General features: G+C 33.8%; 1 protein-coding gene across 1 annotated transcript in view; it reads left to right on the forward strand.

Annotated features, from left to right (window-relative positions):
* The window catches only part of LOC149901220 (uncharacterized), a 117,722-nt gene extending 90,612 nt beyond the window's left edge, over positions 1-27,110 (forward strand). Inside the window, exons 4-11 of the mRNA XM_090111757.1 lie at positions 21,033-21,197; positions 21,338-21,693; positions 21,842-21,938; positions 22,422-22,631; positions 22,855-22,976; positions 23,208-23,409; positions 23,855-24,005; positions 24,381-27,110. Coding sequence (XP_089967883.1) covers positions 21,033-21,197; positions 21,338-21,693; positions 21,842-21,938; positions 22,422-22,631; positions 22,855-22,976; positions 23,208-23,409; positions 23,855-24,005; positions 24,381-26,500 — 3,423 coding nt within the window. The 3' untranslated portion in view covers positions 26,501-27,110. The remainder of the gene's footprint in view (positions 1-21,032; positions 21,198-21,337; positions 21,694-21,841; positions 21,939-22,421; positions 22,632-22,854; positions 22,977-23,207; positions 23,410-23,854; positions 24,006-24,380) is intronic.
* The last annotated feature ends 644 nt before the right edge of the window (positions 27,111-27,754 follow it).

Here is a 27,754-nt window from a genome sequence, read left to right on the forward strand (position 1 = left end):
GTCGCAAGCTATCGGAAGTTTCGACACCACGCCTGCTACTCGGATCATGGACAACCATATTATGCAAATGGATGCGGGCTTTAGTATGGTTGTAATCCAGTTAATTGGTGTGGATGTGTGGGTTTTGTTTCCTACTGTTAAACGTTTTGTATTAACGTTGGTGCTGTTGGTCAACGATTATTTCTCAATACATGTCATCTATCAATCTACGTAGCGTGATGTTTTTGTTCATTATATCTCAGTCGTGTAAGCTCCGAAGGCATTGCGTATGAATTCAATTAAGGCTAGTCCACACTCCATAATATTTGTGAGCAGTGAAGTTATTAAAACTGATCTAGATTTTGAATGCATCCTAAAAATTTTGTGACTTGATTAAAAATTGTACTTAAAATCCATTCTTTATAAAAATTGAATTGTTCCTTCAAACATAAGAATGTCAAAAACTCTGAAAATATTGTAATTAATATCAGGAATCTTATAATATCACCTTAGTATAAATATAGTATTTTGAAATTTATCATAGATTTCAATTTATGGTTCAGGATAGTGTGTAAATACCTCAAGAGGCTGCGAGCGCGTGCCGCCCCGCACAATCACGAAGCTTTCGTTATTGTATCACTTATTACTCCATTCATATATTACGCGAATGATTTATGTAGGTTTTGTCTTTCAGATCCGATTGTATCGCATTCGTTTTGATAGGCTGCTTTTTGCAGTCCCACTTTTAAACTATTCAATCGTTTATCACTTGCGCTTGCGTGCTATTTAATACCGACGATAAATTATCCTATTGTGGTCCTAGTCTCTACGTTTTTTAAAGATATAAATCATTTTATGGTTTTATGTTGGAGGTTCTATTATGAGATTGAAATTCGATTATAGCACAATACTTGCAGCTTTCTGTGTCAGCTATCAATTACAATCGTAACAAAAAGCATTACCTACTTCCATAAGTGCGACCTTCATCTAAAAATAAATTGAAGATGCGTTTAAGAAAATTAATTGCACCTGCTCAGAAGTATTGGAAACTAAAAACCAGAACCTATCCAGTTCGAATTGCTCCAGTTGCAGCTGAACGGTTTTAAAAATATTAATTGCACGTCCACATGTCTGCTATAAACGTGTATGATAGTTATTAACACATAGTTTGTCTTTTTATGGTGTTCTTTAGTTGGTATTAGTAGTGTATCTGCAAGTACGGCAGCGTCCGGCGTCTGCGCGGGCGTAGCGCGCCGGCCGCAGGCGCAGCCGCTAGGGCGCGCACGCTCAGTCAATCGACAGTCTTCGCCGTGCGCGCGTGTATGCGCATCAGTGGCCTTAGTACCCGGTGTAAACAACAGGGTGTGACCCACGCCTTATCATGTTTTCGTGTTAGTGTTTTGAACTTTGATCCGGTTGCGCGCGTTTTCGAAAAAAATATGCATGTAAGTTATTATAGCTTTTTAAAGCTTTCTTTAATTAAAAAAATACAGCTAATTAGTTTTTAATTTTTGTTAAAACTACCTTCAATTAGTGATTATAATTTTTAATGAACAATCTTACAAGAAATTTTCTTTAATTTTCATTCAAACTTTAATAAAAAAGAATTAAAAGTTTGACGTTTCAAAATGTTTAAGTTTATGAAGCTTTAAGTTAACTTAATGCTATAAGTCAATAACCAAGTTACTAAAATAATAATATAATTTTTGTTAAAACTACCTTCAATTAGTGATTATAATTTTTAATGAACAATCTTACAAGAAATTTTCTTTAATTTTCATTCAAACTTTAATAAAAAAGAATTAAAAGTTTGACGTTTCAAAATGTTTAAGTTTATGAAGCTTTGTTAACTTAATGCTATAAGTCAATAACCAAGTTACTAAAATAATAATATTATTTTTATCCTGCAAATACTTGGTCGTTTTAAAATTCTTACGATATATTCATACTTAATGAGCTTATAAAAAGAGGCTTTGTACAAACTAGCAATGGGCATTTGTATTCATAGCACAGTAAGTAGGTAGGTTTCTACTTGTTTTAAAGGTTGATAAGTCTAGTAAAAAGTTGGCATGCATTTATAACGTCCGTTGACTTATATGTCAACTCAAATAATTAGCAAATTACCCTTATTATTTCGTTTCAAAATTGAATTCTTAGTAGATAATCTACTTTATAGTTCGAAGAAATATGTAACGTATTATTAAAAGCTTGTTTTAGCGCCTGTTATTAAAAATGTATTAGTAATGCCGCTTATTGTTTTTTAATAGCACACCTTGCATTGTGTTTTGTTTAAAGAGGGCTCAACAGCTTAAACGAATTAGCGTAGGATTATAGCAATATCTATAATTACACTGTATATTGTTTAGGACATCGTTTTCATTTTCTTTGCATTCTTTATTACTTATCTATTTATATTATTTCTTCGTACGTTGTACACAGACATAAATAAAAAATCATATTTGAAAATAACATAGACCCATTTAAGGTAAATTGTAACTCTCTGATATGAAAAAACTTTTCGTTATCAAAAATAGGCATTATGTTAATAAAAAAAAACAAACATATGAGTATAACAAAGTAAATATATTATTTGTTTTAATACACCACTACACATACAACATTCAATAAATGTAATTGTAATGATAGATCATTACAAAACATTGCTTTACAACTAATTTAGGTTAGTATCTTACTACACAGAGATTTGATTCTGCAACACACATAATATAAGATTGTACGTATTGCATAAAGTTGCCAAGTGGCAATCCTGAATGTGTATGACAGCTTACAAACAAGCTCACACATCAAATATCTTCCATCAATCTCATTTCTACAGTATTCTGACGCGCTAATTACTGTAGATGCTTATTAACACCTTTTTCCTCTCAAGCCTCATGTACGTTCATCTGTCGTCTTAAAAAAAGCTAATCTGTTCATCTTCATTTTTTACGGTACTGAAAACGAGTTATGAATATTTTAAACTTGCATAAAAACCATACATGGAATAAAACCAAAAGATAAAGGTATATGATGTACCTACATAATATACCTATACGAGTAGTATATCCTCCTAATATTATAAATGCGAAAGTTTGTAAGGATGTTTGTGTGCGTTTGTTACTACAAATACTACTGAACCGATTACAATGAAATCTTGCACACATATAGATGGTAACTTGGATTAACACATAGGATAAGTTTTATCCCGAAAATCCCACGGGAACGGGTTCTATGCGGGTTTTTCTTTGAAAACGCGGGCGAAGCCGCGGGCGGAAAGCTAGTAAGTATAAACGCTAAAACCTCTCGGAGTATTATTTCTTTATAGAGTCAGAGTTCCATTACGGTTGGGATATCATTAGACAACTGTTTTCAAGATTGTCACTCGATACCAAACGATTACCATCTCATGATCTCAACGTACAGCAATTCTATGAAGGTATGTTACGTGATCCGCTTACAATATAAAGTACCTACCTATCTTAGAATTGACAGTGGCATATTTTGCAATGTGAGCTTCGGATGTCGTAGAATATTGTAGCTTCGGATGTCGTAGATGAGCTTTGTAGTAGGCACTTCTAGCTCCGTCACGCTGGAACCCGCTTTAAAAAAAACCTTACTTTTTTTCAGCCTATTTTACCTACAAACGATGCTAATAAATGTAGTATAGGTCAATTTTTTGTAGTCTTATTAGTTACTTAGAAAACATCATTGATATCGTTCGAAGTAAAAAATATAAATAATAGCGTGTTGATTAGTTTTGGAATGGGTTCCAAATTGATTGTAGTTTATTGTAGTGGCAAGAAAATTCTTTATTTGCGTTGTTTTATCTCAAATTATTGCAAGAAGGTCACAATAACAAGATTTAAAAAAATAAATAACACTTGTTCAAAAACTACAAACGATGCCAATAAATGTAGTATAGGTCATTTTTTTGTAGTCTTATTAGTTACTTAGAAAACATCATTGATATCGTTCGAAGTAAAAAATATAAATAATAGCGTGTTGATTAGTTTTGGAATGGGTTCCAAATTGATTGTAGTTTATTGTAGTGGCAAGAAAATTCTTTATGTGCGTTGTTTTATCTCAAATTATTGCAAGAAGGTCACAATAACAAGATTTTAAAAAATAAATAACACTTGTTCAAAAACTACAAACGATGCCAATAAATGTAGTATAGGTCAATTTTTTGTAGTCTTCTTAGTTACTTAGAAAACATCATTGATATCGTTCGAAGTAAAAAATATAAATAATAGCGTGTTGATTAGTTTTGGAATGGGTTCCAAATTGATTGTAGTTTATTGTAGTGGCAAGAAAATTCTTTATTTGCGTTGTTTCATCTCAAATTATTGCAAGAAGGTCACAATTAGGGAATGCAATCCGGATTACCCGAAATCCGATAAATCCGGATTTTGCTCGAATTTAAATAGGCTTTTAAATCCGGATTTAAAGAATGTAATCCGGATTTTTCGAACATAATATTAGCACAGTATTACAATACATATTTATAGGTTCTAATGTTTCTTGCGTTAGACGATAGATGGCACTGTAAGTGCATCCCGTTCCCGTGCAAGTAGTCGAATTTGGCGCGAATCGCGAGTCGCGACACGTCGCGAAGTGGGCCTAGAAATAATACGTTTGAATTTAGAGCTTTTGCATTCACATTGCATTACTGTTGACTTTTGTTTACAACAATTTATCACCACTTGAAGCGTCGACTGAAACGTATTTCAGCTTCGATTATTCGAGTAAAGACAGGTTAAGTAATGGAGTAGCTTCCATTTATAATGTTTTATTTTAGCTATGATTAATAAGTTTTTTTTTTACTTTGTAGAAACTTGTTTATTGAAGTTATATTTCTTCTTCTTTAACTTAAGATTTGGGCTCTTGTCGGTAACTCTTGAAGTAAAGATGGCAAATCTTTTTCAATTGAATATTCTTTATTGTACATAAAATATAACAAATTACATAAATAAGGAAAACGAGTGAAAATTGGCGGCCTTATTGATAGGAAGAATTTCATGTCATAAAAACAATAGCAACAAATTACAACATATTTTAATAATTAACTTTATAATTAAAAGCGACTCCATAAAATTTTTGTTCCAAAGTTGTGATACCTATTCGATGTTTTTGGACTTTGGACTTTTGTTCATTCTGTGAAAAGAACTAGTGCAGTGAGTACGCTGAATTTGATTTGTGTGTGCACCGACAGGCAGGGACTCAGAGAGAGATTAGTTAACTAAATAACGATTACACCGAGTGAAGTGAATGAAAATAACGTAAGTAGAATGTCTTTTTAATGCATCGTATTCAATATTTTATTGTAGTTAGGTATTTACTGATGTTAAACTTACTTTATCCCGACATTCGAGTCGAAAACGAATACATATTTTTTTATTATAGGTACTGCATAGACCAACTTGTTATCGTTTAGAGATTATTATTTTTTTTGAGTAAGTGTAGTGTACATATTGCGTACTAAAATAGCTAATGTAATTTTTAATTGTGTGTCCAGCTCAGACAGGAATGGAAAGAGTTGTCCTAATCATTCGTCAAAGATATTGAAGATTTCCAGAGTACATAAGCAGACCGATTTATTTCATATCATACCTACCTTCCCTAGATATTATTTAGTTGTTTGTAGAAAGAAATGTACATTTGCATTATATTATTATATAAATACATTTTAATAAAGGTAGGTAATGTTAATTTGTTTCAGATATAATTATTATGGAGTTTAAAGAATACACCAAAAAGTCGGGTGACTCATCTTCAGTATGGGTTCACTTTTTGAGATCTACAAATGGGGCAGAAGCGAAATGTAAGCTGTGTATGCGGATTTTCAAGGTCAGCGGCAGTACATCAACATTACATATGCATCTCAAGAAGGTCCATGCCATAAGCCAGCCCTCAATTTCTACAACAACTATTGATGATGATGACACACCAAGTGTCAAGCGGCAGAAAATGACAGATTACTTTAAAAGTGAAGACTCCCTTGACTATGTTATTGCAAGGATGACGTCTCTAGATGGAATCGCTTTTAAACTATTTTGTACTTCCGAAGATATAAAAAAATTACTCCGTAAAAGTGGTTATACAAAGTTGCCAAGTTCGCCGAACACTGTTAAAAATATGGTAATGCGAGTTCACGAAGATGAAAAAAAGAAGCTTAAAGAAGAAATTCATCAATTAAAGTTAAAAAAACAAAAATTCGCTGTAACATTCGACGAGTGGACATCTATTAACAACCACCGATATATAAATATCAATATACATAACAAGTCTTTCAAAAGTGAGAGAATGTTCCATAATCTGGGTTTAATTCGAATTCAAGGGTCTATGCCAGCTGAGGTCTGTATTTCTTTAATCAAAGCTAGGTTGGCTTTATACAATCTCACCTTAGGTGATTGTGACAATGATGTGCTTGCCATGACCACTGATGGAGCAAGTGTCATGTGCAGAGTAGGACGCCTTTTGCCAATATTTCATCAGATATGTCATGCTCATGGAATTCATTTGGCAATCTGTGATGTGTTATATAACAAAAATTATAACTTACCGTCGGACTCGGAATTGGCTGTCGATCAGCATTCTTCAATGCTTGAAAATATTGACGTTTCATCTGATGACGAAGAAGAATCTGTTACAGACGGTGAATTCATAGTTGAAGTGGCTGGATCTGGATCCGCTTTTCCATTAAACTTTGACATTCGAACCATTATAAATAAAGTCAGGACAGTAGTAAAACTCTTCAGAAATTCCCCAACTAAAAACGACTGTGTCTTGCAAAAACATGTCCACGATGAATTTGGCAAAGAACTTGCGCTGTTACTTGACTGCAAGACACGTTGGAGTAGTATGGCGACTATGCTAGAAAGATTCCTGAAACTTCGAACATGTGTCCAAAAGGCTTTAGTAGATATAAAAAGTGATATCATTTTCACCAATGAGGAGTTTCAGTTAATTCAAGACCTGCAACTATCTTTAGATATAGTAAAAGCGACCGTGGAAGCTCTGTGCAGAAGGGACGCTACACTGATCACTGCTGATACTGCATTGCATTTCATGATCAAAAGCTTGGACGAAAAGGAAGGAGTAATAACAAAAAGTCTAACTGATGCCTTAAAAAAGAGAGTGAAAGAACGACGACTCCATTGCCTAACGGGGGCCCTTTTATATCTCCACAATCCTGAAGAGTTTGTCAAAGTACCGGTCGATGAAGTGTTTCACAGGCCATCTAATGCAGAAATAGAAGAAGTAATTTGTAAAACTGTGGACTTGGAAAGCCGAAATAATCTTCAAGTGTCTGAGTCTGAGGCTAATACAGTCGAATCGTCGACAACAACATCGAGACAACGCGAATTGACTGAATCTCAGCATCTTAGTTATAGAGACAAATTGGATCTGGAATTAACAAAAATAAAAATGATTGGAGTTGGGGAAGAAAATGTGCCCAGACGGCAGCCAGAAACTGACATACTCAGCTTAGTGCGGGTAGAAATGGCATTATTTGAGGAAACTGGTTCGCGAGGCCGATACTTGGAGGCCGCCTACAAACATCTTTTATGCATCCCACCAACAAGCGTTGAATCAGAGCGAGCTTTTTCCGCAGCAGGAATCATCTGTAACCGAATTCGCAGCCGGTTAAATGACACTACATTAGACGCATTGTCATTTTTGAGGTCTCATTTTATGTCTCAAAAACAAAAGTAATTTTAGATTATATTTTAGTAATAATCTGTTTGCTCGTTGTGTTCATGAAAATTTGAATTTAGTTATTACTGATTTTGATAAAAATAAGAACTCTGATGGAAAGACTGTCATCATTACTAATAAAGAATGAAAAAGCAAAATAGGATTTTGATTACTGATTTAGAAAATTTAAGCTGTTTCGTTTTAATATGTTAATTGTTTATGATGAAAACTCTGTTTGTAATTTATGTTATTTCTATTATCTAAGAAAATATTAAATGTTTTGTTATAAATTATAATGTTTATGTCTGATGGATGTGACAAGGAGTCTGCTTTATGTTTTTTCTTTACCAAAGTGTAAAAGCTTTTATTTTATTAGAATTTAGGTTTGTCTAGTTAATTTCTAGGTATTGAAAAATATAAATACATTTGATTTAACTAAGATTCATGTTTTTTTATTGATTTCACATAATAATAAACGTTTCAAACGGAAAAGTCAAATTTTTCATTCAAAATCCGCTAAATCCGGATTCTCCGGATTATTATATAAATCCGTTTTTCAAAATCCGGATTTTGTAAAGTAAACGGATTTGCATTCCCTAGTCACAATAACAAGATTTTAAAAAATAAATAACACTTGTTCAAAAACTACAAACGATGCCAATAAATGTAGTATAGGTCAATTTTTTGCAGCTCAAGTTTTCTTTATTTGCGTTGTTCTTTATTTAGGTTGTTTTATCTCAAATTATTGCAAGAAGGTCACAATAACAAGATTTTAAAAAATAAATAACACTTGTTCAAAAACTACAAACGATGCCAATAAATGTAGTATAGGTCAATTTTTTGTAGTCTTATTAGTTACTTAGAAAACGTCATTGATATCGTTCGAAGTAAAAAATATAAATAATAGCGTGTTGATTAGTTTTGGAATGGGTTCCAAATTGATTGTAGTTTATTGTAGTGGCAAGAAAATTCTTTATTTGCGTTGTTTTATCTCAAATTATTGCAAGAAGGTCACAATAACAAGATTTAAAAAAATAAATAACACTTGTTCAAAAACTACAAACGATGCCAATAAATGTAGTATAGGTCAATTTTTTGTAGTCTTATTAGTTACTTAGAAAACATCATTGATATCGTTCGAAGTAAAAAATATAAATAATAGCGTGTTGATTAGTTTTGGAATGGGTTCCAAATTGATTGTAGTTTATTGTAGTGGCAAGAAAATTTTTTATTGGCGTTGTTTCATCTCAAATTATTGCAAGAAGGTCACAATAACAAGATTTTAAAAAATAAATAACACTTGTTCAAAAACTACAAACGATGCCAATAAATGTAGTATAGGTCAATTTTTTGCAGCTCAAGTTTTCTTTATTTGCGTTGTTCTTTATTTGCGTTGTTTTATCTCAAATTATTGCAAGAAGGTCACAATAACAAGATTTTAAAAAATAAATAACACTTGTTCAAAAACTACAAACGATGCCAATAAATGTAGTATAGGTCAATTTTTTGTAGTCTTATTAGTTACTTAGAAAACATCATTGATATCGTTCGAAGTAAAAAATATAAATAATAGCGTGTTGATTAGTTTTGGAATGGGTTCCAAATTGATTGTAGTTTATTGTAGTGGCAAGAAAATTCTTTATTTGCGTTGTTTTATATCAAATTATTGCAAGAAGGTCACAATAACAAGATTTTAAAAAAAAATAACACTTGTTCAAAAACTACAAACGATGCCAATAAATGTAGTATAGGTCAATTTTTTGCAGCTCAAGTTTTCAATACTTACGAAAGTCCGTGTATAGTTGGCTGTCATTATTTTTTAATACGAAAAACAGCACATACTTGTAAGTCCAACGATTTTGAATTTATATTTTGAGGTATAATCGATGCTACATTTACTGTAGGCACTATAGTAACTGTAAACTTGTGTACGCACGCTTATATTTAATCGGTAATGTCCATATACATATAAAGGTATGCTGTCGGAAGACAAACTGTGAAACTACGAACGATTTCCTTTTCTATTTTCTAACGTCTTAAAATGTATCACTCTATCAAACACTAAGTAGATTTATTCATTCGCACTTATAATCAGTAATAAGCAAGACATACAAATATAAAGGTACTGTGACAATTGTTCATATCGTTTGTAGTTTTTATGCCAGTGTCATTTTATTATACCACTACAATTTGGCTAGTTTTATCTGATTTTTCTTGAAGTTATTTTAGAGGATAAATTATTTTACCAGTACTACAATAAACGATAAATGACAATATTAATTCCAATTTTTTATATTGCACTATTTTGAGTTTTTTTTTCGTTTCGGATAAAATTTATCCATTATTTCATTTTAATTACTTTTGTCGTCTCAGCAGTTTCGGATTATTAAGTGACTTTGTAACATTGAACAGCAAACTACTGAACATTAAAGATATCCAACTCTTTTTTTTTTTTTAACATATATCATGTGCAATTTAATGTACACTAAATTACGAAACTCCCACACGCATACACAAACACGCACGTGTGCGAAGATGTATGTATGAGCATGAATATTTTTTTTTCTAACACTTCAAACGACACGAAATCCAAGGCTCATAATTGTTTTGAATATATTAACTTATTGAACACTAAATTTTTTGTTTTTTATTGCTTACAGGGGTTCAGCAGCCACTACAAACATATGAGTTTAGCTACAATCAACTACATTGTTTGTAGTTTTTGAACAAGTGTTATTTATTTTTTAAAATCTCGTTATTGTGACCTTCTTGCAATAATTTGAGATGAAACAACGCAAATAAAGAATTTTCTTGCCACTACAATAAACTACAATCAATTTGGAACCCATTCCAAAACTAATCAACACGCTATTATTTATATTTTTTACTTCGAACGATATCAATGATGTTTTCTAAGTAACTAAGAAGACTACAAAAAATTGACCTATACTACATTTATTGGCATCGTTTGTAGTTTTTGAACAAGTGTTATTTATTTTTTAAAATCTTGTTATTGTGACCTTCTTGCAATAATTTGAGATAAAACAACGCACATAAAGAATTTTCTTGCCACTACAATAAACTACAATCAATTTGGAACCCATTCCAAAACTAATCAACACGCTATTATTTATATTTTTTACTTCGAACGATATCAATGATGTTTTCTAAGTAACTAATAAGACTACAAAAAATTGACCTATACTACATTTATTGGCATCGTTTGTAGTTTTTGAACAAGTGTTATTTATTTTTTAAAATCTTGTTATTGTGACCTTCTTGCAATAATTTGAGATAAAACAACGCAAATAAAGAATTTTCTTGCCACTACAATAAACTACAATCAATTTGGAACCCATTCCAAAACTAATCAACACGCTATTATTTATATTTTTTACTTCGAACGATATCAATGATGTTTTCTAAGTAACTAATAAGACTACAAAAAATTGACCTATACTACATTTATTAGCATCGTTTGTAGGTAAAATAGGCTGAAAAAAAGTAAGGTTTTTTTTAAAGCGGGTTCCAGCGTGACGGAGCTGGCACTTCTGTGTGTTTGTTATACATATTAGTATAACAAAACCAAATGCTTATCTCTGAAGTCTTTTAGTTTTGTTAAAGTTTTAGAGTCAAATAAAATCCGTTATATGCCACTTACAGATAAACTTCTAAATAATAATTCTTGGTAGAATACCTGAAGCTGCACGTATGTCTTTAGATTATGCCGTTCCTGTAATCCGTTCTTTATAATGCGTCCATGACAGTGAAGCCATTGTGTTTTGTTATCTTCGTTTTAAAAATGATGCAATTAGGGTAACAGACGTATTGTTATTATTTATCAAAACAAAAACAAAATCCTTTAGGAGAAATGGCTGCAAGACATTTTTACCTGAGGGCAATAAATATATAATTACATAATGAGTAGTTCGGACCGGAGCAGGAAAACGGGAAGTCTTATACTTGCGTGTTTTATCACAATTTCTAGCTTTGCCGTGTGTTGTGTAAGTTTATAGTTTTTAATTTCCAAGCGAAGATTCGACTGATTGGATTTACTTTCGTAATTGCACCGTAATTATTCGGCACGAACGAACCAGATTCGTATTCGTAACCTAATAGTCTATTTAATATACACTATAAAACTAGTTTTGTACTAATAAAAATATTACGTTATTATTACAACGTGATCATTCAAAGAATTCAATTACACTGATCGAAAAGTTTAATTTCTCGGCTTGTAAAGCTATTTTAACCGTTATACAAAAAGTACTTTAATAATTAAGAAATCTTTACTGAAAATTATCTCAAACAGTTACAATACCTACTTGTAAAGATTGCTCCATAAAATTGCCTCATTTAACACGTTTTATACCATTTTATGTTTATCTTAGAATAGGAAGTGTTAGTCATACAGCGATTACTATAATAAGTAATAATGAACAACGTGAATGAAAAATAAGAATCCTTGATGACTCAAGATCGTTCTTGAGTATGTATGCAGATTAAACCGTTCGCATGTAATCTAAATACAAACAAAACATGTAAAATACAACTTGTTTCTTTTACGCTGTAAATTAATATATCATAGAACCTTTAATGTGTTTCTCGGAAATAAAGTGGAAATAAACCATGTTTTTGAATTAAGATAGCTTTTTATTTAAATAAAGTTTTGCAATAACTTTTTTTTTTTTCATTGGCCAATACATCAAAAAGTAATAATAATAAATATTTATACACTTTTTCCATTGTATTTTCGTATTAGTACATAATATGTATTTAATATAATATGATGTGCTTTGTATAAATAATAAAACAGTAGCTACTTATTCATAATTTTAATTTTGATTAAACTTTTTTTCTTAGAAGTCTGCCTTAAAATTACAGACTTGTTGTTTTTCCTCTAGCACGTTTGTATTAAATGATATAAATCTAATTCACTAGTTAAATCTAGGAAGCGTGTTCAAGCCGACATCAAAACGATGGCGTCCAGATAAAGTTATCACCAGCCTTGTATGAACAATAACCAGCTAAGAACATGTAGTAAAATGTAAAGGTTTGCGTCATGAGTGCGAGGTAATAGGAGGACATTACAAAATACTCATACATACACACTATTGTTTCTCATACGCGGAACACAGCTCCGTCCCTAATAGTTGCTGCATTGTGCATCTCCTTTCCCACACCCGTGTATACAAAACGGTAGCTTGATGTGTTAATTCGACATGTGTGCGAAATTCACATTATTTGAAGCTGCGGTATAAAAACCAGACCAAGTGCAAGTGGTCTTTGCACAATTAATGTTTCGTACATCGTTTGTTTTGAGCACAAGCACCTGCCGGTTTCTTTTGGAGCGTGCTGAAGGCTAATAATAGACCTAGTTTACAATTATAACAATTGCAATGGTAGTTATAAATTTATCTTGATCAACCTACAAACATTTCATACAGTATGTGGACATTAATCAATAATCATTATTATATGAAAAGTAAATATGATAATGTCTGGGTAGGTACATAATGCCTAATATCAGATGACTTAATCTGAGAATAAACGAAATATTAATTAATTCTTATAATCAAACTATTATTCTCAATAATACTCACAATTTTGTTCGATGCATAAATCAAATTATGGGTAATGTTATCAAAACGCTTTGAAAACGTTTGCAGTACCGTACAACTGGCGAGGCATTACGAAAGATCTCACGTATAAGCCTAACAGTAAAGCACAGAATTGTAGAAAATCTAAGAGCACATTCATCGGCGTGATTGAAGTCACATTCAGACACAAAAGTAACATTTGTTTCTGACATCAGTTACCACGTTTTATTGTCATTAGTCCACGTCCCGCGGTGACGGCCTACCCTCCGCAGCGCTCCATTGATCATTTAATTGTTTTGAAACGTGAGGACATGACAAAAGACAGTAGGAAATCGTCACGACACTCACAGATTTCAATGTAATTCTTCTATTTGTGTACCTCGGCCCATTAGAAGTACGTTTAAGTTAATTATGTAGATCTACCTGCTCAAATAAACGTGACTGAATGTTAAGAACACCTTATAAAAACGTTCAAAGAATTATTTAATTAAGTGTATTTACTAACGTTCTATGTGGCAATGTTTGCTATTACGAAGGCTATTTGCTATTTATCTCTATATGTATAATATATACAATATTTATGGTCAAAATATTCCAATACGATTTCCTCTGTATTAGCATACACGCATTTTTATAATTCTATAGCAAGGAAGAATAGGTTTTTTATGTGGCTGTAACAAGAATTTCAAGTACACATGACATGAACTATTGTTCCCAGTACGTACTATAATTCCAATCGATTAATTTAGATCGAGTTTAATTCGATTAAAGCGTGGTTACAGAATTACAAAGCTGCGGGTTTGAGCGCTACCATGTTGGAGTCGGTTATTTAATGCCACTCTCATTCCTTTAAAATGGTTAACATTAATGACTGTAAACAAAGTGTTATTAGAAAATCAACGTTATTTCGAGCGTAGTTAATTCTCAATTTTATGTCCTACTTCAGTTGGTTTCAAGTTTTAGTTTGATGTGGGTGATGGAGTCTACAAAAAATATAGCCCTATCATTATGTGTCGAGGTATTTGTAAGGTTGACTTATTTTGAATATCTTTGTCGTATTATCCCTATTTTTTCCAGGAGGATAAAAAATGCGAAGTTTCTGCTTTAAATATCTTAAGAGTTCTTATGAAGGTTAATATCTGCATGTTCAGTCACGACTCATGAATATGGTTAGGGATTTCGTAGTAAATAATATTATATGGAAATCTTACCTCCAATGTGTTTAAAAATGGGATATGTACAGGAATAAACCGTACTTAATTAATATTCTTATGTAGAATAAGAAATAATATATTTCTGTCTGAAATAAATTGGGCAAATTACGTCTTATAAATATAGCGAATATCTTCAAACATAAACGTATGATAATTATTATCCTAAAACTTGTATTTCATTACGTTTTTGTACTTTATTCCAAGGTCACGTCTTTGAATATAATTTTTAAATATTCAAATCCAAATGTTGCCATGCTATTTTGAGTATTACTCTGATGCATTGAGTTGGCGACTCGCCTAATGATGTCCCTATTTTTGTCGCAACTTATATTTGTTTTTGATAGAAGTAAATATAACGCGAATATACTTAGAGTTTTGATATATATTAGGATACATTTTTTTACGAGATGTACTTCTTATTTCTTTGTATGTTGATTGCGTATTAAGACACTGCGGCATAGACAAAGCAATAGGTTTTTAAATATAATAATAAGTAGTTCTATGATCATCGATTATAGCTGCCTATGACCACTTACACCACAGAAGTAGAAATCAAACAATAACAAACTCACGTGCATGACGAATACGTTACATATCAATCCATTAATTAATAGTAAGAAAAGTTAATCCATTTTCCGTATTGTCTAACGTCTAAACTGACATAAGATTGATATTACTTGATCAATACGATTTATTGCATACGATTAATTAAAGTAATGATATATAACATATTTAACGATTGTTCAAAAACTAGGGAAACAACTTCACTTCCTGAATACAACACGCCGATGTGTTCAATACAACGCGAAGTTAAAGACGCTAACCACTTACATAACTTTGAAAAGTGGGACAATAGACGACTCATATACTCAGAATCGATATCTTACTAAGAAACGTTTTTAAAGATATTTGTCACTTTCTACTTTGTTTTGACCTAGGACAGATGCATTCGATTAACATTTAAAAGCTTCGTGACCGATTGTATTGTCATTATCTACCATGTCAACTGTACAAATTCATTTTTTAGAGCTATGCACCAATGCTTGCTCTAAAAAGTGTATAAAATTCCTTTAAAAATATAACATTTTTACATTTTAACATCATAAAGGGTAAATTACGTATAAATGGGGTTTATATGCTGTTTCAAATCATCGAATACACATTAAACAATTTTTAACTCGATATTCAATAATATTAACGCAAATCAATGGAAAAATATGATTGCGTAGAGAGAAAGCCGCGCCGGGTGCCTTATTGCTAGTTTATTACCTTTTATAACATTGCTACTTTAATTAAAACTCAACGATATTTAAAAGGGGTATATAGGCATATTGAATTGTTTAATTAAAACAAGTTTATTTGACTAAAATCACCTACTTAATGATAATTAATTTATGTAGCTTATGTCAGTTTCAATGATACATAACACTTTTTTTTTCGATTCGAATACGATATTTTGTGCAATAACTATTTATTATGCAACTAATAATAATATGTGTATAGTATGTACATTATAATTAAAAATTATACAAATTATTGCATGACAAAATCAAACGGATACCTACAAAAATAAGATCACAAAACTAAAACCGAGTAAACAATAAAAATCTATTTCAAGCCCTTATTTTCCTTAAGCGGGGTATCGAACTTATACATCACAATGTGACACAAATCCGCTTAAATATTTAAAGATTTTGAAATCGTATTCTTCATAGCTATTCTTAAGAACTCATTTATTTCCTGCAGTTGCATAATCGAATATTTATAATTATTGAAATGTAGAGTTGGGCTTGTAATACAATACTAATTAAAGTTTATTCACATATAGTGTTTCGGTCGTCTTGTGCAAGTCGAAATTGGCTTGCTTACGATAGAATTACACACATTATCATTTAATCGAGTTATTGCATGTAGGAGTAACGCGTGGAGTATGCAACATCGGGCGTTTGGACACGCTGAGTGACCCCAGGGCGCAGACCCCGGTTCACCTCAATTAAGCCACCCATACATCGATGACTTCGAATCGGGCTACGCACATCACATAATAACAACGTCCCCGCCCAAGGCAACCGATGCACTTTCTCCCGTAGACTTATTTAAAATCGTCTCCAACGCATGATTGACGTTCGCCCTATTGTTAACCTAATGTTACATAATCTCATTTGATATGCCGTCACTCAAACTGGATATTTTCAAAAGATAGTGTTTTGTTAATGTGAAATGATGCGTACTATTGCCATTTAATTATTGGGTAAGAGTCCGTTTAACCTATGTCCCAATAGTCAGATTAGGAGGTTTTAAATCACCCGTTAGGTATGATTTAAACGTCGCTATCGTAGTTAGCACATAACTGACATTTTGATGGTATCCTTTCAAAATTATTTCTTCTATTCAACAGCCGTCGATAGAATCTGAAAGATACCATTCTTCAATCGTTCAAGGCTATGCAATAAAATTTAACAAATTAACCATCCATTATTACTATAGTTATTATTAAACTTTACAATAACTATGAGTCATTAAATCATAATTACAAAATTGAAACAAAGCCTTAAAAAGAACGAAGTCCGAAATTAAGTACTTGTAACTGTTTTAGCTAAACATTAGTCTTTGAATGTGGGTTGAATTAACATGTACCCGTTGATTAGATGCTCGTAGAGCGTTCAAAGAAACCCTGTGCTTCGACATGTTATAAAATTAACACAACCTTCAAACAAAGCACGTTATATTTCTCTTATTTTGTTCAGAATAAACGATGTTGAAATTTTATAGCAGGCTATTATCTAGAGCACCACACATTTTTAAAAACAACGCATTGTTTTCTTGCCGAGAGAGCAATGTTTTTTAAGTCTACGTCTGTCAACGATGTTTTCAATCCAGCATCGTATTTCTATACAAACATTTGTGGAGCTATGTTTAGATTTAAGAAGAATGCTGTTAAATCTGTATTGTGGATAAATTTTTGTGTTCATCGAGTGATTTATAATGTCTGAAATTTAAAGGAATTTTTTCCCGTTTATGTTGCTTTTTGTTTTTATTACGATCGCTGTCGCGACGAGCACGAGGGATGCAGTAAGGGGGTCAACGGCCTCAATCTCATCGCAGTGATTCGGTCCAGAATGCATTATTTCGATTCACCGCAGTCCTACATCATCCCAATCGAAAATTCCACGCTTGATGTCTTCTTCGGTAACAACGCTGCTTTCTTTATGATTTATGAGCGGCTCGCATCGTAATTACGTTACCAGTTTATTTTTTGTACTTTACATATTATAATAAACAACGGAGTAGCTACTAGCGACTTCTTTTTACATTTGATCTTCGGTCTTGTAACTCACGATGATAATAATATAAATGAAATCGATACAGCTATAGCGAAGCTCACGAACAATTTAAGGTTATTTTCTTAGCCTGCGACATTGGAGAGTTTTATCAATGGGCAATCTGGCGGCGTGTTTTCACCGGAGATGAATCGACAACTCTAAAGTTTATTTGGCATCACGTCAATACAATGGCGAAAGATATGTGTGGCCATTACTTTCGTCCCGTCGAGTCTCGACCTTTTGTAAGATGTCTATCTGATAAGAAACGCAATTTTATAACAGAATTTATCCTCAGTTCAGATAAAAGTTTATTTCCAAAGGCCCGTTTTATTAGTCTACTTTCAATCTCAATTTCTCAGAATGTGTTTTTTTAAGTATCAATAAATAATTCTAAGTAGCGGTAGGTCACTACCATAGGTAAATACTAAATATCTTTTGAATTTTCACACAAATCGGCTATCGAATATAAATGTTGATAATTCCGAGAATCGACGATATAAAACATAATTATATACAATCTCGATTAAAAGCTCAATATTATCAAAGACTCTTAGATTCCTTTTGAGGCCGCGCCATGTTCCGAATGCTAACAATCTAGTACATTCCAGATGAATCATACCCTAATTGCAGCTTTCTGCGAACCTGTAAAGTTATGTTTCTTAAATTGAGTAAGTACCGTTAATAATCGTGAAATCATAAATACCTCCACTCTACTTTATCACTTCAGACATTTATGAATTATGACGATTTATCGCTTTATTTCAGATCGATTCAATGTTATTTTCAACATGAATTCGCTCCATTCATTAATCAGAAAATAAAATTAAGAACATACCTACCTCTATTGCCCGTTGACAGTGTTCTGTACCATAAAGATTAATATCTCAACGATTACTCAGTCAGACGCTATTATATAACAATAAACAAACATTAGTTTCGCTTAGAAACATCGTGTTACGTGATTTCGGCTGTTGACTCTCCTTTCGGCAATATAATGATCATGTCAACTAAACTTAAAGATTGTTGTCGAAGGGCGAAAACTCGTGTTACGTATTGAAAGTGAAAGGTAGTTGAGTGGTCTAGTCAAACATATTTTATTGCCTCTATGTTACATGAACTGGCAAACCTTCGGTATTTCCGATCTAATGCTTATATGAGATTATAACCAGTAACGAATTAACCCGAAGTAGCTAGTATAACATAGAATGCACGTTATGTACATTACTGAAATGTTTATATGTTTATGATTATTTATAGTTTTATTTAAGGTATGTTCAAACTTCAAAATCTTGACAATACATTATTAACCTCTCTGTAATGCGTAAAGTTACTTAACGCTTAGTTCAGGCGTGTCCAGTAAAACAGGAAATGTAAAATAGTGATAAAGATAATTTGTAAAAAGCACAAAGCCATAAAGCACTGGCGACACGCGCGTCACTTTATCTATCTGTATTTTAGACAGCATTCGTTATCTAAAGTCTTAGCGTGCCCACTTACTCTGAAGTAAACATTTGACTTAAAAAGTGCAGTTCCGTGTAACTCGACCTAAGATAAAAATTTCGTGCTTATTTGTAATGCTCCGAATTCTTGGTAGGTACATACTTAGATTGAAGAGATGGGATAACCGCTGGCGCCCAGTAACGAACAAACAATTGGGTCTAAATCTAAACAAAAAAAAATACAGCCACTTTATCGCATAATAGACAAATATTTTACTGCTTAAATGCTTATCTTAACCATTAACAAATACATATGAACCGTCATTTATATCTTTTTTTAAATGGGGATAAAATAAATCGTTATCCAAATATGACGAAACGCTTCATTCGATTGAAGTGCAGCGTCTCGTATTTACTTTAATCAAACACATTAATCGTCATTATCGAAAATAAACAAGATAAAGGAAATTATGAAATGTAAAAGTGGGTTACATAGTACCTGTAATAGTGATAGTAAAGCCTGTAACATTTTAACTATCGAAAAAGGCTTATCATAGAGCAAAGCACGTTGATGTAATCGCGTTATGAATTGGATCGCGTAACGGGGACGCTGTCAATATGTCTGCTTGGATAAGTCTCACGAGCGTCAGCCCGCGGTTATGTGCACTTACAATTACTTACAGCACAATAAATTCGTGTCATGTGCCCACTTTACCCTTAATACCAATAAAATCGCCTCTCGTTTTTTGTGCACGTCAGCCGTCAATCCATCGAAACCTCCGATTCGAGACCTCGAATTAAAGTCTCATCGCGCTGTAAAAACGTTAACGTGCTCGTGTAAATGATGTTTTAAATCGAAATTTTAGCACCCGTTAATGTTTCCAAGAAACGATTATAAAGATTCCCAAATGTTAATGTTCGCAGCACGGATTACACTGGTAATTGATGCATAAACTGCATCGGTTATTGCATTTGATATCACAAATTCCTCAGACACATAACGCACTGCGTTTTGTCAGCGTATGGCCTATAGAATTATCAAGCGACTTCTGCTGTCAATACTCTCTACTCTCTCTATTTAATAAGCAATGTAACTAAGAAAATATTGAAATTAAAGCGCATTGTGAGAACGTGAGTAAATTAAAATGAAATGCATACAATGGATATCTTCTCACGGTCCGCATCGCGTTATTATACAGGAGCATTGTCGCGGGCACGCTACACTGGAGCCGAGGAAGCTCCCTCAGGACTCCGTATGCCATTAGAATTTAGATTACTTATTACGCTTCATTAAATTACAATAGTGTAATTTAATGAAGCGTAATATAACATAATAAATGCCTTAGCTCTATCTTTCTGCCGTTCGACATATATTTATGAACGATTATTTGAATATTTAGAATATATTGTTTTTGTAAGACTGAGAGGTGAGGCTTCATAATTCGACATAATGGAGGCTACGGGCGGACGCATAGCTTAAATATCTTCATAAATCAAGCGGTGCCGCTGGCGTTGCATTGCATTTTGAAGACAATTTATTACATGCAGAAGTAAATTACACGATTTGTTTTGACTATGCTTGTGTTTATATATGTATATACTAGTGCATGTGGTGCTAACTATAATGCATCAAAACACTTTTTCTTTTCTTTTAAATATATGCATGATGATATTTAACACAAAGTTTTTTACCACTTCAATTACTTTTAATTAATTATATTATATATAATATCAAGCTATTCTTATTACCCTCCAATAATAATATAACATTGTCAACAGATCGAACGGTTAGCGCAGTATGAGCGCCTGGTCGGCGGTGGGTGCGCGCGGCGACGGGCGGCGCGCCTCTCCGACCTGGAGAGAGTGCAAGACCTCTTCCCTCACGACTACCTTGCCCTGCATGACGCTGATGCACCTGCAGCACTCGCATCGCACCATGCACAGGTAATATTTACAGCCAATATTATACAAGTGCTGTTAGAAAAGAGTAGAGCAAAAAGGTCATTCAACCCATTAATTAATAGATTTTTCTGCCATTATAAGTCAACAGACATAAAAAATAATGATGTGACGTGTCCTTTCAGAAATCAAAGAGCCTTCGCAAGCGACCGAGCTTGGACATCGGCGGAACAGTCAGCTCTAACAATTCCCTCACACCAAGGAACTTCATCATGGAAGCTCCAGTCCAACTCTGCCCATTGGGCTCTACCTCCCCACCGTTAGATAGACATTTCTTCCTCTTCAACGACCTACTTCTCGTGGGAAAGTCCAGAGGAACTAATTGCTTTAAATTAAAGGAAAGTGTGAGACTAACGGAGCTTTGGCTGTCTCTGCCAGATAGTGATGATACCGGCTTCCTTATTGGTTGGCCAGCGCTTAGTGGAGTTATCAACTACCTCGCTACTTACCCAACGCAAGCTGCAAGAGACACGTGGTATAGGTACGTTAATTTACTCCTTCCTTTGTTTAAAATTATTAAAGCATTTACGGTTTTAAGAGATTGTAGTGTTCATTGAATTGGTAACTACTTTACCTACAAAATATTACATTGCAAAATGTTTTAATACTCTTATTTTGTGTTGTTTCAGAAAAATTCAAAATGCACTAAACACGCAGCTGACAAATGAGCCAAAGTCAACTAATATTCAAATCTTCTACAAAGATTTGGCGAGTTCGATCGAATTCGTAAGTAACCACAATTTCACTATTGCAGTTTATACTTTAAAAAATCCGCCATTGCATCGGTGGGAAATCTAAAAAGCTTTCATTTCACTTTCACGGATATGTTCACATATCCTGAAGTACGTTGTTAACAAGTAAAGCACGTACTGCGGTGAATGTTCGTATGCCAAAATAAGATTGCGAGTAAAAGTTGACGCATACATCAACCACGAAAGCCTAGAGAGATCTTTACAAGCGTTATGCCTGATACTAAATCATTTTTTTAACAATAAACGCAATTCAATATTCTCGTAAAATAACTATTTATGTAACTTAATTAAAATGAAGGATAATAATAATCAATCACGTCAAAATCCATTGTCGAATAAGATAACCTTCCTTTATGTAACTTTGTTGTTAACACAAGCCATTTTCGAAAAATATAGCATTACAAATATTTTCTGTCACTTTTTTGTATATTTTTCTCAAATAATACTTTCCTTCTAGTGCAAAACAGTATCAGTGAACCCAGACATGAGCGCCCGTTGCGTGGTCCGCCAAGCGCTGCACGTGCTGCAGGCGGGCGCGGAGGAGCACGACGAGGGGGAGGGAGAGGACCGCTGGGGCGCCGCTAACGACTTCAGCCTGTGGGTGCGAGCGGGACGGGACGCTCCGCCCAGCCCGCTGCAGGGGAATGAGAGGCCGCATGCTATACAGGTAAGAGATGGCATGCTTATTCTGAAGTTATCTGTAGAAATTAATTTTTATACAAAAATTTCTGTAATGCATTTGTAAATAAAACACTTTATCATATCATTCGCGCATTTGTTCTTTAATTTTTAAACAAAAATTGTTATGGAGGCTGATGCTCATGTTTATGACGTCTGATTTTATAGCAGATAGAAATGCAATGTTTATAATTTTTTTCTTTTACTTGTAGATGTCCAGAATAAGACAAACCCTGTCCAATGAAGATGGCTTCGATCTGGAACACGTCAATGCTAAAAACAATCCATGCGGACTCGTTTTCGAACTCAGGAAGAAGAATCAAGCTCTAAAGAGGTAATTTATCTAAGTCTACCTTGGAAATCCAATAATTTCCGAACTTTAATTAATAGAATACATAATTAATTTCTACAAAAAAAATAATATAAAATAGCTACCTATACCTTATTTTTTATGCAGAATAAATTACGTTATGAAATTGAAATTCAATTATTTTCACCTCGAGATACCTAATAAAAGATATATCCTCATATTTTCATAGAGCCTAATAAAATTGCTCCCTTCCAGCACAACTGGCGGCAGTCGCGGTTTGCGCCTACTACGTCGCGGTGGACGTCTATTCGGCGTGTCTCTATCTCGCTTGTGTGGAGGTTCCCCGCCCCCCGCACTACTGCATGCCCTGAAACGTCTGCGAGCACACGCACCGCACACGCACGGCGTCTTCCGTAGAAGTGCTAATGCAAAAGCGCTCAGACTGCTTAGAGATAAGGTTGGTATTTGGTTGTTTGTCTAGCGTGTTTATGTGGCGACTCCCCACCTCCCGTGCCTCCAAGACATAGCTTGTTTATAAGAGATTTCTTTGTTAATATCGTAACTTTAGAATATTACACTTTATAATTTAAATACGTAGGTATTTCTCGATCTTAATATGTATGGCAGTGAACCTACTTTCAAATTTACAAATTTATGAAATATCGGAATTAATTTCTTTTTATTCCGCGCTATTTTTTATCCGCGCTTTTTATTTCTGTTTCTGTAATAGTGTTAAGGAAGAGCGGAACCTCCTGACACAAGCATTTTATTTGCTTACTTGGAGTGTTCCAATCACAAATTTGTTTAATTTAAATTTGTTTAATTTGTAAAGGAAAGAAATAAATAATTTTGAATTTATTTTTTAATGCACTGTGTTAATAATAATTTATTTTTATTTACAGCTGGACGCATTAGGCCCTAGCGCTGGTACGTGCCCAGAGTTAGACCGAGCGCCGGTACTATTGTTGGCGGCGCTGGTCAAAGAATTCTTCCGAGCGCTGCCGCAGCCTCTCTTACTAGCGGAACTTTACCCATCCTGGCTTCAAGTGCTAAGTAAGTATTTACATGAATGCCTTTAACCTTAAAAAATATGTACTTATTGACTAGACAAAGTTTAGAAAATTTATTTCTAGTTTTAACTTTGTAAAAATCTGTAATGTAGTTTTAATTCGCACTAGTTGTAAATATAACGAGCAGAAAATACTAGTAAGTTATTAGTTCATATTTGCATATGTTGGTATGAACACACTTCCTTAATTTTTTTCTGATACTAAGTTTACACTCGAGATGTGTGAAAAAAACTTAACGGTTAGCAAATATTTGTCGTATAGTGAGACAACATATTCGAATTTGTACTTTGCCTTATTATTGATTTAACATTAAAATTAAACACATGAACTAAGCTAAATTTTGTTATTTTTGTTACAGATTTACCACAAACCGAAAAGGTATCTGCTATCCGTTCTTTACTGCTCAAACTGCCGAAGCCACATTACACTATGCTAACATACTTCGTGTGCCTTCTTCAAGCGATCGCTAAGAAATCAAACATTAATCTTATGTGCCCTATGAACCTTGGTGTTTGCGTTGGACCGAGCCTTCTATGGCCTAATGTCCCTTGCGATAAAGCTCCTAAAGCTGTGCCAATGGTCGTCGAGCTCCTTATTGTGAAAGCTGAAGCATTATTTGGACCTCAAATAACCAGTCTGCTTGGCAATGGATCTACTGAAAACTCGAATGCATTACTTGATTCAGGCGCTGAAGAAAGTGACAGTCTCCATTCTGTTGGAATCTCGTTAGACTCTATGGAACTTACAACCCCACGTAAAGAAAAACTATCTTTAAGCAGAGATTCCGGCCTCACACTATCGGAAGATGATTCCAACAGTAATGGAGGCAACAGTCCGGCCCCGAGAAATATCCTACATAGCCTATCAGCGCCAACTTGTAACATGCAACAAGATGGCAAAATAAACTCCCGTTACAATAATGATAATCACAACGTTAACGGGCTTCCGCCGATTAACCAGCGACAAAATATTTACTCAAACAAGGCAGAAATATACAGTACCGTAAATGAAGAGCTATACACGATGCCATATATGGGAGATAGATATGTACATAATACGATAAACGTCGGCGTTTCTAACGGCATCGATGATAGAAATTACGTATCGAAGACTGCCGTACAACGATCGACCGCTGATATTTATGGTCAAAGTCCTGCTAAATATATTACCGGGCTCGAACCCCAGAAACCACCGAGGAGCAATGTTTCTAAGGCGGCTCGAACCTCAAAGGTGTACAGTATGTATGCAGAAACGCAAGAAGCAGACAAAAATATTGCCAATAAAAGCTTTAACCGCGCCAAAAGTTCAGATAATTTACTTGAAACGAAACAAGAGACGATCGATTCCAATCGCGATTTAGTTTCTAGTCAAGAAAATATCGTTTACAGTAACATACACGACCTTGCCATGTTTACTGAAAGTATCCAACGGCAGAATCAATACCAAACGCATTCAGAGTTACTGGCGAACATGAACACTAATTATTCACGCGTTTACACCGGCTGGGAGAAAAAGAGCCCTAACTACAACAGCCATTCGAATAATGCAAGTGAAAAAATATATGGGCAAGTGAGTAAGCAAGGAGAATCCTCGCAGAAGATAGAAGGTAAAGCGTCTCCGGCAGCCACCATTTTTACTAGAAATGACTGGTCTCGTCAAGCAGCGAGGACGAAAAGCTTGGAAGTGAGTGACGAAGGACAAAACGTCACGACAACACGTAACGGAAACTACGATGTTAACATCGTCAACTGTTGTCGCAAACGTCGCTTTGATCCTGCCCACATGTGCACTAAAAATTGCATTACGCTCTCCATGGTTAATGGCAGCGGTAGGGAAAAAGAAAAGCAGACAATGAACCCGCTTCAAAATTCGTATTCTTACGTTGATGATATTCGAAGTAACAATTCTGAAGATAGCAAAAAGTCCAGAATGCGAACCTATAATAATAATAAGTTGAACCAATCGAAATCCCTTGCGAACATAATTCTACACAGTGACTCGAGTAGCAACGACACTCTCTACCAACCGCAGAGTTCATTCAACAGTCGGTCGACAGAATCGCCGGCGAGCGAAAATTCCTTCGAAAACTGCTACACGACACAGTACATTGTACCTCTGTATACGTCTGTATACAACCGCAGAAGAGACATTTTCCACGAGGACAAGAGCTCTAACATGTTCACTTCCGATATTTACAAGGCGACACCGACTGCGGTTCAACCAGAATACTCGGAAACGGAGCCTAATAACAACAAGAAACCTCCGCACATGCCACCCCCAGTGCCACCGCGAAAAATGGTTTATCAAAGGGTATTGAGAAAGTTCCAGCCGGTTCACGTCAATAAAGATGATAAGACGTCACGATCTAAGTCTGTACCGCCGGTCTATCGAGATCCGCCAAACGGAACTGAGAAAAATGAAAACGGCATCGCGTTGGATGCCTCTGAATCTGATACGGAATCTGAATCATATGTCTGAACTTTGTTTGAGCACAATTTTGATTTGTTTAAGGGTGCAATAATCGATATAACTTTTTGAGTTGAACTTGTATCGTAAATGTGAAATTAATTAATTTTAAACATTATGTGTAAATGGAGAGATTCATCTTATTTATAGTTGTTTTAACCTTCGATTATATTAAAATAGCAATCTCAAATTACGCACTTTATAGTTATTTTATATAACAAAATATTCGTATTTTAATCTTAGCGTGTGATCCCGCCTTAGATTTTTTAAATCATGTGACCATAACCTGAATGTTCCGGTGATGAGTTTCCAAAGACGTAAAATAGTTTCAGACTATGTACAGGTGGTTGTTTTCTATAGATTTGTAATGAAATCGTATTTTAATATAAGATTTAGGTAAAGTAAACACCAGCCAACTGTTTAATGTATAGATTAAGTAAATTTTTATAAAGTATACTGTAACGTATTGTTAGTACCTATCTACTGTGTCATGTTTGTGTATTTCTTTGAGATAAATAAAAATAATATATGTATGTCTAGGTATTGAGTGTTCGTGTACATAGTGTATAAAAGTGTATCTAACTGTACCTTCAAACATAAAATAAACATGTTTTATATTTAACTACAGTTTTATTTTCCCTTTACACTTGTTATATTAGACAAAAAGTATAGTACTATCATAGTAGTCACTTACTAGTCAGTAGTCATTATTTCGAACCTTAGTTGACAAATGATAAGTAAGAACCTCGGTTTTACCCAGGTAAAAAAGTAAAGTTAAGTTCGATTCCTAGTAAAGACCAAAGATTGGTATAGAAAATTAGTTAGGTTTAAAGAATCATTTATTCTCATTTAAAGACTTAAAGCTAATTACATGAGAATAACATAACAAAGTAAATAAATAATCTAACAGTCGTCCGGGCACAGCTATTCCAAAGGTAGGTGTTTTATTCCAGAAGTGATTGGTCATTAAGTATGTGATCAGCTAGGCGCTTTTTAAATGTATAAATCGATTCAGCTGTTTTTATATCATTGTTTAGTTTATTATAGAATTTGGCACCTTCAAAAGTAATACATTTCTGTCCATAGCCGGTCCTGACCTTCGGTATGTCTAGATCCTTTGTGTTACGTTTAGAATAAGCTGGTTTATTTTTCGTGAAAGTTAGTGCTGTATGTATGTTCTTGTCTAAAATTTTCTTAATAAGAATACATGTTGTATATTTATATAATTGTTTGATGTTCATCAGTTTTGTGTCTTTATAAATTTTG

Source organism: Colias eurytheme, chromosome 17 (assembly GCF_061535395.1).
Source record: "Colias eurytheme isolate Ceu_HAF_F1 chromosome 17, ilColEury1 Martin Lab GWU primary, whole genome shotgun sequence".
In the NCBI taxonomy this organism is placed as follows: domain Eukaryota; kingdom Metazoa; phylum Arthropoda; class Insecta; order Lepidoptera; family Pieridae; genus Colias; species Colias eurytheme.